General features: G+C 46.0%; 1 protein-coding gene across 1 annotated transcript in view; it reads right to left on the reverse strand.

Moving 5' to 3' along the window:
* The window catches only part of MASP1 (MBL associated serine protease 1), a 51,499-nt gene that overhangs the window by 4,780 nt on the left and 32,438 nt on the right, over positions 1–14,281 (reverse strand). The window contains exons 10-12 of the mRNA XM_008151575.3: positions 5,006–5,143; positions 1,784–1,897; positions 748–933 (exon numbers count right to left, since the gene is read on the reverse strand). Coding sequence (XP_008149797.2) covers positions 748–933; positions 1,784–1,897; positions 5,006–5,143 — 438 coding nt within the window. The remainder of the gene's footprint in view (positions 1–747; positions 934–1,783; positions 1,898–5,005; positions 5,144–14,281) is intronic.

Consider the following 14,281-nt stretch of genomic DNA (forward strand, 5'->3'; position numbering starts at 1 on the left):
GGTATTATCCTCAGTGTAGAGGCAAGGGACTTGAGGTTCAGCAACTTCCTCAAGGTCAACCAGTTAAGAAATGTAGCATGGGGAGTGAGTCTATGCTGTGATAAATCTATTGTCCCTCAGTTCCAAAATTACCCTTCTATACTCTGTTTTGTAACCCTACAGATGAATTGGCACTTCTGCTTTTTCAGGGGGATCTTGAAAATAGGGGGCACTTTCAGGAAGACTTGCTGTTACTGTTGACATCACCCCCCACCTGGGGTAAGTGGTTTCTTACCCCAGCAGTGGTGCTTGGTCCCAGCTGTTTCCCTAATGGCGCCTCTTCCACAGGAGTCAGAGTTCTTGCTCCACAGGGTCCCTGTCCAGGCTTCTAGGTTCTATAACTCCAACCTCTTCCCTTTGTCCCTCCAGCCCCAGGAGTAGTAGTTTCTTCCTGCAAGTACTATATTATCTCAGCATTTCCACGTTACTTCTCCAGTTCTCCAGCACCTTATGTTAGATTCTCTCTGTAACAATAACTACTCTAGTTTCTGTTTCCCTATCTGGACTCTGGCTGATATAGTACTTCCTATTAACTATGTGCCACCTAGGAATCAGCCTGACAGTTGTTTTAGGGAAGGCAGCTGAGGAATCATGCATACATTGTCAGGTGGCTTCGTTGGCACCAGAGCTTCACCAATGCTGGAGAAGAAGTTTCTTTGGAGGCACCTGCTGTTCTGCAGAGGTGGGGCCAGGGGTGGGGAGAGGTACCTTCCTCCGGGGTACTCTCTGGGAGACAGATAGGCATCACAAAGTCATTCAGCACCGGGCCCTTTGACAGCTCCACCAGAGCCACGTCATTCTCAAATGTGTTGGGGTCATACTGGGGGTGGAGAAAGATGTGTTTGACCCCAAGATGCTGTTCAGTCTCGTCTGACCGGTGTCTCCAATGTTTACCTGGGCAAAAAGAAGGCACATGAGGCATGGAGGCACAAAATATAAGGTCACACTTTACTCCCTGTCAGCCCTCTGTCTCATCCAGTCCACATTTCCAGCCTTAACTCTTTTATTCACCTTTTCCCAGCAATCCTGTCCTACCTGCTCTTCCCCATGTATTCTCATGGGCTTCCACTTCTGTCTTTCTTCATGGGCTGATCTCATTGCTTTATAATACTCATTCCAAAGTTCATCACCACATGTTCAAATCATATAAGCACCCTTCTGGATCATGTGCTGCCTCCTCCATGAAGCCTCTCCAATTCTTGAGTTTGATTTTTTTTTAGTTAGAAGTCTTTTCCCTATGAACTCCCATGACATTTTAACTGTTTTTCTCCTATAGAACTTATAGCTTTTTCTCTTATGCTAGAAGTCTCCATGCTTATATTTTATTCCTTTATTAGACTGTAAGCTCCTTATGGGCAGGAACTAGGTCTTAATTATGCTGTGTCCTTAGATCCTGGTATAGTGTCAGCAGGGAACTAAATTGAATCAGCTGGTGGTATTGGGGATGGAATTGTATGTGTATGACTCACTTGAAAGCATGGATTCATAGAAGCCCGAAGTATCTTTAGAATTTATCTAGATGGGTTCTTTATTTCCCCATTATAAAACTGAAGCCTAGACTTCAATGACTTGCTCATGGTCCCTGCACCTAAAAATCATTGCCTTGAGCTTAGACTCAAGTCCCTGGACTCCAGTCCCAGCTGGTTCTTCATCCCAGGGGTCCTGCCCTGATGAATGATTGAGTGGACACACCCCATTCCCAGAACCACAACTGGCTTCAGGAATCACCTTGCTCCTCACTCACCCATGATGATTTTGAAGTCAGAAGGGCTGAGCAGGTAAAAGTCGTGGAGGATTGGGTCCTCTGGATCGAGCGAATGGTGGAGGCAGTGAGCCGCCGTCAAAATCCAGTTGGAGCCTGACAACAGAATTGTGTACACACACTGCCCTGGACTGCCCCGACCTGTCTCGAGCTGAGGCCTTCAGATTACTCTAGGGCACTCTTTGCCATTGCATTTCAAAGCCTCAAGTCAGACACTAATGTGAAGATGAGGAGTTGAATCTGCAGTTTTATCTGCCTATTCCAATCAAAGCTAAGGCTGAACATCTTTAACAGGGTTTCAGCGCCCCCTTAAACCCATAGGGTTGGTGAGCTCCAGACAGGCCAAAGTGGGTCCACAAAAAACCTTGTGCTCACTGGCTACTCCTCTGACCTTGTGGTCCCTGGCCCAGCATCAACAGCCCCATCTGGAAATGGCTTATAAATGCAGATTCTCAGGCCACCACCTCAGACCTATTGAAGCAGAATCTGCCTTCAGTAGGGAAATCTGGGAATGTTAACAAGATCTTCAAGTAATTCCTAGGCACACTGAGGCACTGAGGTTGTAAAAGCACTGACATATCATGCTGCTCCCCAACTGTGGATGCGCATTAGAACCACCTGGGGAATTAAAAAAAAAAAAAAAAAAAAAAAAAAAAAAGTACCTGGGCCTGAAGCCAGACCAGCTAAATTATGGGAGTGTGGCCCAGGCACAAATATGTTTTAAAGTTCTTCAGATGATTCTACTGCCACCACTGCTCTGATCCTAACCTCTCATTTTATATATATGGATCCTGAGGCTTGGAGGAAAGTAGGGATCTATAGGGTCACTCAGAAAGTTAGTAACAGGCCAGGGTCAGACCTTGGGTCTCCTGACCATCAGCTTAAAGCATGTCTTCTATTTCAGCTGTCTTTTCCCCCTCAGTGGACCGGTTCCTGCCCTTTGTTTAATATAGGGTCAGGCTTTGGCTCATTCTTTAGGTGAAGCAGATGATAAACTCATAAGTAACTAAAACTAGAGGCATAACCAGAATGAGCCAAACAGAAAGAAAAAGCACCAGCATTTTGGGGTGTGGATATCAGGTCAGAGTTCAGAGTTCCAGGCAGAGGTACCTTTTTGGAGCAGGTTCCAGGTTCTGCTTGGCCCTCTCAGGAGCAGCTATGTGCTCTGGCTGCTGGGTTCTAAATAGAGCTCGATGCAGGCCACTCTCTTTGATTGGAGGAATTTTTGAGCTCTGTCCACCTCCAGGGACTGTTGACCAAATTTCCCATGTGGATAAAATGAGATGAGAGAGCCATCTCAGAGCAAGACTCTGGAGAATTTAAACGAACCCAGTGGTGTGCAATGGGAAGTCCAGAGATGTGGCGTTGCCTCCCAGCTCTGCAAATACTCTTGGAGTCCCTGAGCCATCGAAGTGGTGGTGCTTTCCTTCCTTCCTCTGTCCCTCAGCCCCTTTCGTGCATTCCCTCCCACCCTGCACTCCCTCTACAGAACTGAATACCAGGAGGAGGAGAGATATTCTAGATTAGGAGAGCTGTGCAGGGTGGAGCATGGGAGAACTCTAACATCGTGGTTGAGGATAGAGAAGCAGACTTCTAACATCTTCAAAACATAATATGGAATAAACATGCAGTAGATACAAATAAGCATTGGACATAATTGAACTTAAAATCTCCAGGCTCAAGAAAATGAATTTAATTTTTAAAACTGTGGGCACATAACCCATCTCTCACTCACATTCTAACAAAACCAGCAATGTCTGATGAAGTGGTCTCGTGCCTCCAGTCTCCCCACTGCTCCTCACCATTGCTCTGCTTCTTTTTTGACCCTTCCTTTACTTCTTGTTCCTCTCTGCTTTTCTGTCTTTCTTGATTTCTCCTCTCTCTGGGCTATCTCGTGCGCTACCAGCCTCTCTTCCTCTTGTCATATTTGTTTACTTTTATTTTCTCCTTTATCTGTCTCCAGTTCCCGCTCTCTTATTTTCCGGGTCTCTCTCATGTTCTCTATCTTTCTGTCCTCTCTTTGTCCTCTAGCTCTGTCTCTCTGTCCCTCTCCCTCCTTCTATCCCTTGGTCCTCTCCCCTGTCCATTCCTCACAGGGCTGCCCCTGTCACCTGTAGTCACTCTCTGTGCCTCTTTCGGAGGCTTAATAGGGTGAGAACACTCACCTTTGTGTTTGTGGGAATGTAAGGATCAATTTATTGTAGAGGAGGGATAATGCCTGGTTGCCATTTCACATATCCCAGGGTGTCTGACTGCAGCCCTGGTCCAGGCCTGGTACCTGGGGGGATCCCTGGTGGGGAGCTGTCCTCACCTGACTGAACCCTGGAGGAGGTGGGTCAGTAAGAGGTGAGGCCAGCAGCCCCAGGAGCTGTGTAGACAGATGTGAACCCATCCAGACCTTCTTCCTCTGTGATGGGATCAAGCCAGGCATTGGCTGCAGACTCCAGAGTGCTATTACTTTTTCTTAGGATGTCAGAGCTGGAATGGACCTTAGGTCATCTGGACCCAATTGCGGCAGGAAGGTCTATCAGCCTTTCCTGTCCTGCTCTTGCTCCCACTCCCACCACATTTAATCCATTACAAAAGCCTGATGATTCTATTTCCCAATGCTTTTGAATCTGCCTCATTGCCATCCTCCTTCCTCTGCATCCCCTGTCCTCATTCTGAAGCTAATGACTTCCCTCTTGACTACTGCAATAGCTACCTCACTGAACCCTGACCTCCTGAGTCACCCTCCTTTTCAATCCACATAGCCTCTGGAGAACTTTCCAGAACATGCTTATAAGTCTGCAATAGTGTTCAGGATAAAATATAAATTCCTAAGTAGGGCAATCAAGGCCTTCGTAAGAAAGTTCCCTCACTTCTCCAGGGTGAATTTCCTGGTTTTCCCTGCTTCCATAGCCTTGGCACACCCCGCCTTTGAGCCATGTCTTGTAATTCATGTTTGAGGGGCTGACCCTCTGATCCTTCCAAGTGCCAGAGACTGACCAGGACTCAGTAGGTGTTTGCTGACTAAAGGAACCAGTTAGAACAGGAACACATATCTCTTGGCCCCAGCTAAGGGCCCTTTCTACAACACTATAATTTTTGGCCTGGCTGCTGGTGTACACAGTGGTTCTCAATGAAGAAATGTTGATCAATCTACCTTTGCTCCCACACTGGTTCCTAACGCTGGGTTTCCCACCCCTTCCACCTTCTCCTTACCTATAAGGGAGCCTCCACAGAAGGGCTGCCCATTCGGGTGTGACAGCATGGCAATCCAGGGGGTGGTTCCCTTGTCGGCCGGGCGCCCATTGATGATCCTGGCTATCAGATTCCTGGAGAACTTGGGGAGCCCACACACTGCGGCAGCCAGGGGAGAGGGAACATGTCACACTCTTGGCTCCATCCTGCCCTTTGCCAGAGCTACCAGCTCATTACTCTCTGTTAGGAACACCTGTTAATTTTTTTTATCTCCAAGCATCCATGGCCCCATTCAGTGACAGCATGCCAATTTTCCTCTGGGATCCACTCTTCCCCTATTCCCAGTCCACATATCCTGAGTTGGAATGATTTTATCTCTGGTTTTAGAGGTAGGAATGTGACCCAGACCTGACTAATTCATGCCTCTCATTCTCTGGTCACAGCAATTGCTCTGAGGTGGGAATATAACCTTGGCCTGGCCAATGAAAGCCTGACTTGGAGGCTAAGGGGGGAGAGAGAGAAAGAGAGAGAGAGAGAGAGAGAGAGAGAGAGAGAGAGAGAGAGAGAGAGAGAGAGAGATCTTTCTCTGTTGGGGTTGCTAAACTACTGGCTATAAGCCCAGATCTGCCAAAGATCACTTCATGGAGAGTCTGCTGAGAATAATGTTACTAGTAGAGAAAAGTGGAACTAGAAGATGAGAAGTGAAGCAAGGGAGAGATTGTATCCTGATATTTGAAACCCTTGATCTAACCATACCTGAAGCCTTTTGGTATATACTTCAATTATTTGAGTCTATATTTCTCTTTCTCACTAAGCTAACCTCCTCTCCCTATTCCCAGAAGATACTCAAAGCCCACTGGGTGGGAAGTACCCCAACCATCCTTCACTCCATCTGCTTCCTCTGTAAACTTTCTTGTCTCCAGAATTAATTCTGGGCTTTGGATTTCCTCATTTCCAAACTCTTGAGGACCTGGCTTTATGGATTCTTATCCCCTTTCTGTATTTCACAGCTCTCCTTTATCTATGCCTCCAAAACAGGGTCAGGCCTTCTCATCCTAAAATCAAATTTCTACTTTCCCTGCATCCCACTCATTTCAAAGTTTCTCCTATCCCTCCCTTCCATAGCCAAGCTTCTGGGGAGAAGAGGTGACAGTTTCTACATCCTTCCTTCTCCTTTGAGGTGAATTTGGAAGAAGCACCATGTCACAGTGTGCTCTCCACATAACCTTCATGACCCCTCAGTGTCTCAATATGTCACAACACACAGAGTCCAAATATCTAGAGCAGTGGTTCTCAACCTTTCTAATGCCGCGGCCCTTTAATACAGTTCCTCATGTTGCGGTGACCCCCAACCATAAAGTTATTTTCGTTGCTACTTCATAACTAATTTTGCTACTGTTAATGAATTATAATGTAAATATCTGTGTTTTCCGATGGTCTTAGGCGACCCTGCTGGCAGTTCTCAACCTGTGGGTTGCGACCCACAGGTTAAGAACTGCTGCTGTAGAGCCTAAGACCATCGGAAAACAGATATTTAAATTACGATTCATTAACAGTAGCAAAATTACAGTTATGAAGTAGCAACGAAAATAATTTTATGGTTGGGGGTCTCCACCACATGAGAAACTGTATTAAAGTGTCGCGGCATTAGAAAGGTTGAGAACCACTGATCTAGAGGAAAGTAAAAATCTGAAAGGTAATAGAACACATGACATGATAATCCTTGAAACCAGCTACATATAAAGTTTTACACATAGTTTAGGATTGTTTCAGTTTCCAATGGTGTAGAAAGCATGACATTGTCATTATAATACAAATTCCAAATCAAGGCACAGCATGAGTGCATCCCATGGCCAGCCCTCACTAACAGGCTAGCTTGTGCTACCCCCACACCCACATCTGCACTATTTCTATGCCTAGACACCAAGCCCTGCTGAACACACTGCTTAAACGTTTTAAAACTCCCCGCCCACACATCTGTGTTATCATAGCCCTAGGTTTGGTAGCTTTTCACCATTTCCCTCCAGAATGATTGCAGTAGCTTCCCAACCTGTTTCTGTAGCTCAGCAACCCCCTCCCCCTTCACAAGCCACTTTCCACACTATACTGCCCACCTTCAGACTTGCTGATTCAGAATTTCCCAGGGGGGGGGGGACCCAGGAATCTGAATTTCTAACAAGCATCTCAGGTGATCATGATGTACCCCAAAGTACAGAGTCACTAGTTTCAGGACAGAGTACAAACATAGAATGGCTTCCAAGACTCTTTCCACTCTCCCTTAATCCCCACTGCTCTCAATCTATTCATGCACACTTTCCTGCGTGATCTTTGTCCATTCTGTCCATGCTTTCATCTCCCAGAACAACCTCTCTGCAAAGGTCCCCCAGACCCCCTACATCTGTATGGATTTCTTGCTCTTTTTAAGTTCCCATAATACTGCAATCTACACTTCTCTTATGACACGTAACTCCTCTTGCCTGTGTGAGACCTAGAAGCACAGGACCTTGCCCTGCATGCTAGTTTGAGCTCTTTGAAGTCAAGGACTTAAAATAGTAGGCAATGCATTGAAGGAATGTGCAGCCTCTGAGAGGACCCATGTCAATAACCAGCCCCACTCCTCATCACATTTCCTTAGATGATATCTAGGTGATAAACATTGTACCTTTTCTGTAATGGAAGAGATTTTGGCTTTATGAGGGGCAAGTTTCTTTTTAAAGAGTCACAAACAAACAAATAACAATAATCAAACCCCCAAATGAAGGCTATTGATTATCCACAGAGATTTTATTTCCACTTTAGATCCCTGACAGGAGACACAGAGTGCAGAGGCACCTTACAGAGTGGTGATCTTGTGATATAAGATATACAATATATAGTATTCTCTACATGTAGCGTTCATAGGCACAGGAGTGTGGTTTCATGAACCCATTAGAAAAGTGGACACTTCCCAACTGTTCTCTTGGGAGTCCCTCTCAGGGGCTTCGCTGGCCACCTGTCTCTGGTGGAAAAATCCCAGGAGGACTGTCAGTCCTGTGAAGGCCATGGAGAGGCTGCTGTCAATTGGAAGCACTGAGTGCTGGAGCTAGAAGGACCCTGAGGGAGACCCAATGCCTTCCTTTTACAGGTGGGGAAAATGAGCCCAAAAAGGGAAAGTGATTTGTCAAAACTTGTACAGCCAGTGGGGGACAGAGCTGGGGCTGGAGCTTTGGACTCTTGGATCTCCGTCTCATTTCACTGCCTTTCACAGGTAAGTCTCTGCTGCTCTTTACTCTGGCTCCTGGAAACTGGAGGAGTACATGCCTCTGAGCATCCATGCTGGTGGATTCTCTGCAGAGCTCACATCATGGGCATGCTGGGCAACCTGATAGGATGAGGTCACTCCTAATGTCCTTAGCCCACACTTCTTCTGTTTTCCTGCTCAGAAGCACAGCGGGGCACAGCATGGGCCTTCTTTTCTTCCAAGCAATCTAGATGAGTCTCCATGCCTAGGGCTGGGGCTCAGGCAACCTTTTCAGATGATACATTCCAAGGCTGGCAGGTTGCTTCATGCTTGTCTGGAGTACCCCATGTAGTCACCTGGTATTTAAGAGTAGACATGTGGTCCAAAATGGCATGTTCTGAGTTGACAATAGGAATTTAAGAGGATTGGGGAGCCTCCCACTGCTTTTCTCCTCCCCAAGTCATCCAGACATCCCCAGCTTTCTCTTTGTCCCTTGAAGTCCCTTTAACAGATACCATAAAGACTAAGGCTTGGATTACAAGAAGCTTTGGGAGAGAAATCCCGGGATAAGAGTACTGCAGGGATTTCATTAGGAGAGCAGGGCCTTAGGGTATAATATCCATCTCCCCAAACCTGAATGGGTTTCTCCTAGAGGAGGAACTAGACTTGTCTGTGCCCAGAGGATAGAGCTAGGAAATATATGGACTTGGAGTTCAGTTCAATGTAAGGAAACATTTTCTAACAATCAGGTCCAGTTATAGCAACCATGGATTTGATAAGTGAATAGGAGTGAATAAGGCCACTGGGATAAAGCAGTCCTGGAGAGTAGTACTAGGACTGGCCCAGACTTCGAGCTTTTTTGTATTGCTGAGAACAGTGAGGCCTGGAGAGGGGAAGGGACTTGCCCAGGGCCATGGGCCCAGGTCTTTTGTGTAGAGACTCTCCTCTATACCACTCTGCTGCCTCTTAGGGTCCTGGGGTTGTCCCCAGAGGATGGGAGCAGCATGTTCCATTCCATTTGGTCTAGTGAGTAACATGGAGTATGCTGTCAGAAGTGTGGGGTCAGCCTTGCTTGGGCTGAGGCAGGGCAGGCAGGCCCTGAGGAGGCCTGTCAGCTCACCGTTCCACCTGGAGCTCCCCCAGACCTTGAGGAGAGCCCATCTGTTTCCACACCCAGTCCACATAGTTGGAGACCTTTGTGTAGACCCCATAGACCTGCTTGCTGCCACATTCTTCAGGGCCTCCCCAGGACACTAGGCCTTGGGCCACCCAAGTCTGGCTGAAGTCATCAAGGATGACAAAGGCCCCGCCACTATCTCCAAGGCATGTGTCCTTGCCACCCTCATAGTAGCCGGCACAGAACATGTTCTCTGTGACGCTGTAGTTGCCCAAGCGGGACTCATAGCTGGTTTTGCACTCTGCGTGTGGCACCACGGGTAACTTGACATACTGCAAGACATCTGACAAGGTCCGAGTGCCACTGCTGATGATCTCATCCACTGTCACATTAGGATTGGAGATGCCCCAGCCCGCCACCAGGCCTAGCATGTGGGGCGCTGGGCCTTTGGGTTCGGGTCTTGGTAGGCAGATGGGCATGACGTGGGGTCCCAGTGGCACAGGTTCCTGCAGTTGTACCAGAGCTATGTCGTGGTTGTAGTTCTGGATGTTGAAGTCTGGGTGGAGCACCACTCGGGCAGCTGAGCTGTTGACAGCCCCTGATTTGTCCCTCATGTCATGCAGGCCCAGGTAGACAGTGATGTGCTCCTTGGAGACTGGTGTCACTGTGTTGTCTCTGCGTTGGGAGCGCAGCACATGGGCTGCTGTGAGGATCCAGGACTCAGAGAGCAGGGCCCCACTCCCAAACCACTTGTCATTTGGCACTCTCGAGGTGTCCTCCACCACTATCAGGGCCTGCCATGGGAAAAGACCGGGCTCAGCATTCCGGCCCCCGATGATCCGCTTGACCAGGTTTGGCAGGGTGCGGGAGGGCTGACCACACACTGTAAGAAGAAGGAGGGAGTGGGGACAAGAGACACACTGTGAAAAGGTCATCATGTGAAAAGAGCCACTAAGAGAAATTCACATCTCACCCACTGTAGATTTTGCCACCACGGGACCCTACTCTACATCATGGGCCACACTAGCCTAGAAGATCTCTGTGCTGGGTCATGTTTGGCCTAAGTTTTTCTAGCCTGGCTGAGCTATAGTCTGGACCTTTTGTAATCAGGGCCATCTATGGATCAGACCATTTCATGCATGAACCATCATCATCTTGAACCATTTCTAGCCAGGATCACTTTTGGGCTGGACCATCTTGAGCCTGGCCAGTCTCCAAAATGATCACCACTCTCTTTTTTTTTTTTCTCTAGAAAGGCATCTCATATTCCAGAAGTAGTCCATACTGTGGGCACTTATAAAACTTCTGAAAACCACAGGTCATGGGCTTTGAGATATGAAAGAAACTAAAAGATGGAATAGTAAGTCACACGAAACACTGGACTGGGAGCCAAGACACCTGAGGCCTTGACCTGGCTTTTCTCTCCTATGTCCTGTATGACTTTGGCTCAGTAAATTGCCCTCTCTAGATTTTAATTTTTGACCTGCTAAATGAGGCAGTTTAAGATGATCTCCAAGGATCTTTCAAATCCCAAATTCCTTTAATTTTTATTTTATTTGCCCTGGTCACCCCCATTTTATAGGTAAGCAAAACTCTCCAGAGGTTAAGTGACTATCCAAGGTCACATGGCTATTAAGATAAGTAGCAGGGGCTTAACTAGATTCTACAATCAATGTCTTGTCCTGTATTCCACAATGCCTCATTACATGTAAAGATCATGTGATGGGCCCTCTAACCTTTTCTTCTCTAGCATAAAGGACTCAATCTGAGAATGGATGCCCAGGGCATCTAAGGATAGAGAAAGGTGGCATAATCTACAAGCAATGATGCATGGGCCCTGTTCTGAGCCACCCATCATTGCGCCCAGGAACCCTGTATACCTTCAGGGGAAGAAGAAAGGTCTGATCAAACTTCGTTCCTCTGAGTTGTACCCCGAGCATGCACATGCACCACCAGCCTCCTGCAGCCAAACACCTTTGGCTCATGAGCAGAGGGTCTTCAGGATCATGCCCCGCTGGCTAAGAACAAGTTCACATGAACCCTTCCCAGCATGGTTCTTAGGCCTGGGAGGTAAGCCTGGTGGGAGCATGGGCCTCTTCTTGGTTGCAAATGACCAGGCTACACTCCTTGGCCCTAGAAACTAGCAACAAAGACTAAAGAGCATTTGAGTGTTCTTGGCACCTTTGGGAAGTCAGGCATTTAGAAACCTAATGCTTTTCAGATGCGCTTCTTCCTGATGCCAAATGCTCCTTATTTGTTCTTGAGTTACCCTGTTGTTCACCCCAGGCCAGATATGAGCTGGCCTTTGCTAACTCTCTGTGGTCTGGCCTTTCACAGTTGAAGGCCAGATTCTCAATTACAAGCAGCAGCCTACAAGGTGACAGCTCAAGGCAGGTCTGTGATGAGCCCTGCATAATGACTCAACTAGTGCCGAAAGGCCCTCATCTGGTAAAAGACATGCCTGTGGCTTAATCCAGGATCACAACAAAACCAGTGCTGAAATGGCGCTTTTTTCCAACCAAGGTGTCAATGGCATAACTCTAAAATGTCAGAGTTGGGGTAGCTTGGAAAACAGCTAATTTACAGATGGAGAAACCAAGGTTCAGAAAAGGCAAGTGACATACTCAGTCAGTAGTGCCAGAGCCAGAAGTAGAGCCCATTTCTTATGACTCTAACTTCATTTTTTCCACAAAGACTGTTTTTCTTCTTGTTATGTTTTTCTGCTTTTAAGAGCTGGATAATGCAACAAGCCATTGATAAGGCTCATGGAAATAGGGTCATTCTTTCAACTGACACCATTCTATATCTAGTCCTTCCTGGGAGAAAGGAATCTTTTTGAAATATTATAGCCTTGCCTTAGCTGGTTTGGCTCAGGGGATAGAGTGTTGGCCTGTGGACTGAAGGGTTCCAGGTTCTATTCTGGTCAAGGGCACATGCGTAGGTTGTGGACTCAATCCCCAGGAGATATGCAGAAGGCAGCCGATCAATGATTCTCTCTCATCATTGATGATTCTCTCTCCCTTCCTCTCTGAAATCAATAAAAATATATAAAAAAAAGAGAAAAGAAATACTATAGCCTCAGCTATACTGCAGCCAGACTTGAGCCTTAGAAGACTGGAGGAACTAAGGGAGTGCTTTCAAAACAAAAATGTAATATTGGGTTCATGAGGATGGCATAAAATATAATCAGAATCAAGAAGTAGTCAGAATGCTGTGTTGACATCAAAAGTTTTGGGTTCACCTTCCAGCTCTGCCCCTAACTTTCTGTGGGTAGTTTTGTATAAATCATACTGCACTGATTCTTAGTTTTCTCATGTGCAAAATAAGGGGAAAATAATATTTGCTTAGCAGTTTTTGTGAAAAGGTGGATATTATGACACTTGGTGAAATTGTTTTTCTTTATTCTGTCTTGCTTCTGGGTTCAATCTCAGTGTTTTAGGAGGAGAGAATTTATAAATCTCTAGTCTGGTCCAATGATATACCATGATTCTGCCCAACATCAAGTGTTAAAATAATTTTATGACTCATTGTATCCAACGCTTTGTATAAATATAGAGGTTGATGACCATAAAAGTTATAGAATGTCATGGATCACATGGGTTTGCTCCCTCACTTCTGAGGTATGGAATCCTAGTCCCAGGGATGTTACTTACCAAAGATCACAATTAGGAAATGACAATACCAGAACTAGGATTCAAGCCCCTCACTCCCAGCTCAGGGCCTCTTCTCCTTCCAGAGGTCATAACATGGATGCCCAGGATGGAATCCATCTGCAGTGCTGTTTTCTTTGGCCCACATAGTATTTTAGCAAAGTAGAGATTTGAACTTCCAGTTTGTCACAGCTCTACCATTTCCCATCTTCTCTGAGACTTCACCAACAGTGTAAAGTTGTGGGTGTCTTTCTGACTAAGCCTAAGCAAGTTTATGGGGGTTAGTAGAGTGTAAATGGGTTGAACTTTCCCCTTTTTCACTTCCTCAAGAATCCTTTCTAAGCATAAAGCCCTCCTAAGTGAAGTCTTCCTGACCAACCCTCACCCCTCTACTCCCAGACAACCACAGGCACTGACTTCCTCCTTCTCTGGGATCTCATAGCTCCTCAGGGTTGGCCAAAACTGATTCCCAAATGCTGACACTTTCTTCAGTTCTTAAGGCTAATGGTAAACAACTCTGTAGCTTTTCTATTTTAATGTCTATTCTAACATCTAGAAGCCTACTGAGTGATATTGAGGGTTACTAAAGTGTAAATAACACTATCTCCATCAGATAATAACACTACCTCCATCTCCCTAACATTCTGGTTCAGTAAAATACAGATGCTACACAACACTTCACCACACTCTGAAACTCTTACTGCTGGAGGAATGTTCAGACAGAATCAGGACTGCTTCTCAGTGCTGTCTTGAATGGTTTTGTCTTTCAATTACTGCTATTCTTGCCTTTTTTTTTTAAGCATAAATTTCTGTTGTGAATATTAAATATAATTTTGTGGGTTATTTGTTTAACCCTACATTTAGGGCTATAATTTTCTACTAAATTGATTGCAATATACTAGTATACATATGTGCAACATGGTTGTGACGCAAATCATCTATACTTTTAATGCTAACACAAGTATCCACAAAATATACCCTAGATCCATTGCTGCATATTGACTCCCTGCTACTACAGTCTTTTTTCATTTTAAAATGGGTCAGTAGGTGAGTTACAGGGAAGCAGCAGTCAGCAAGACTTGAACACATTGGTCTTTGAAATAACTTACTCTATCCTATAGTTACTTGTCTGATATTGTTTGTTTCCTCTACAGCATAGTGAGTGATTGAGGATGGGGTGTCCACTTTCTTGATTTTCCTGACACATACACACTGCATAGGCTAAAAAACCTGGTGTGAAGGGAGCAAAACAGAGAAAAGAGACAGAAAGGCTCCTGGGCTGATAGAACATGTGAATTTAGAAATATAGA

Source organism: Eptesicus fuscus, chromosome 3, assembly GCF_027574615.1.
Source record: "Eptesicus fuscus isolate TK198812 chromosome 3, DD_ASM_mEF_20220401, whole genome shotgun sequence".
Classification (NCBI taxonomy): Eukaryota; Metazoa; Chordata; class Mammalia; order Chiroptera; family Vespertilionidae; genus Eptesicus; species Eptesicus fuscus.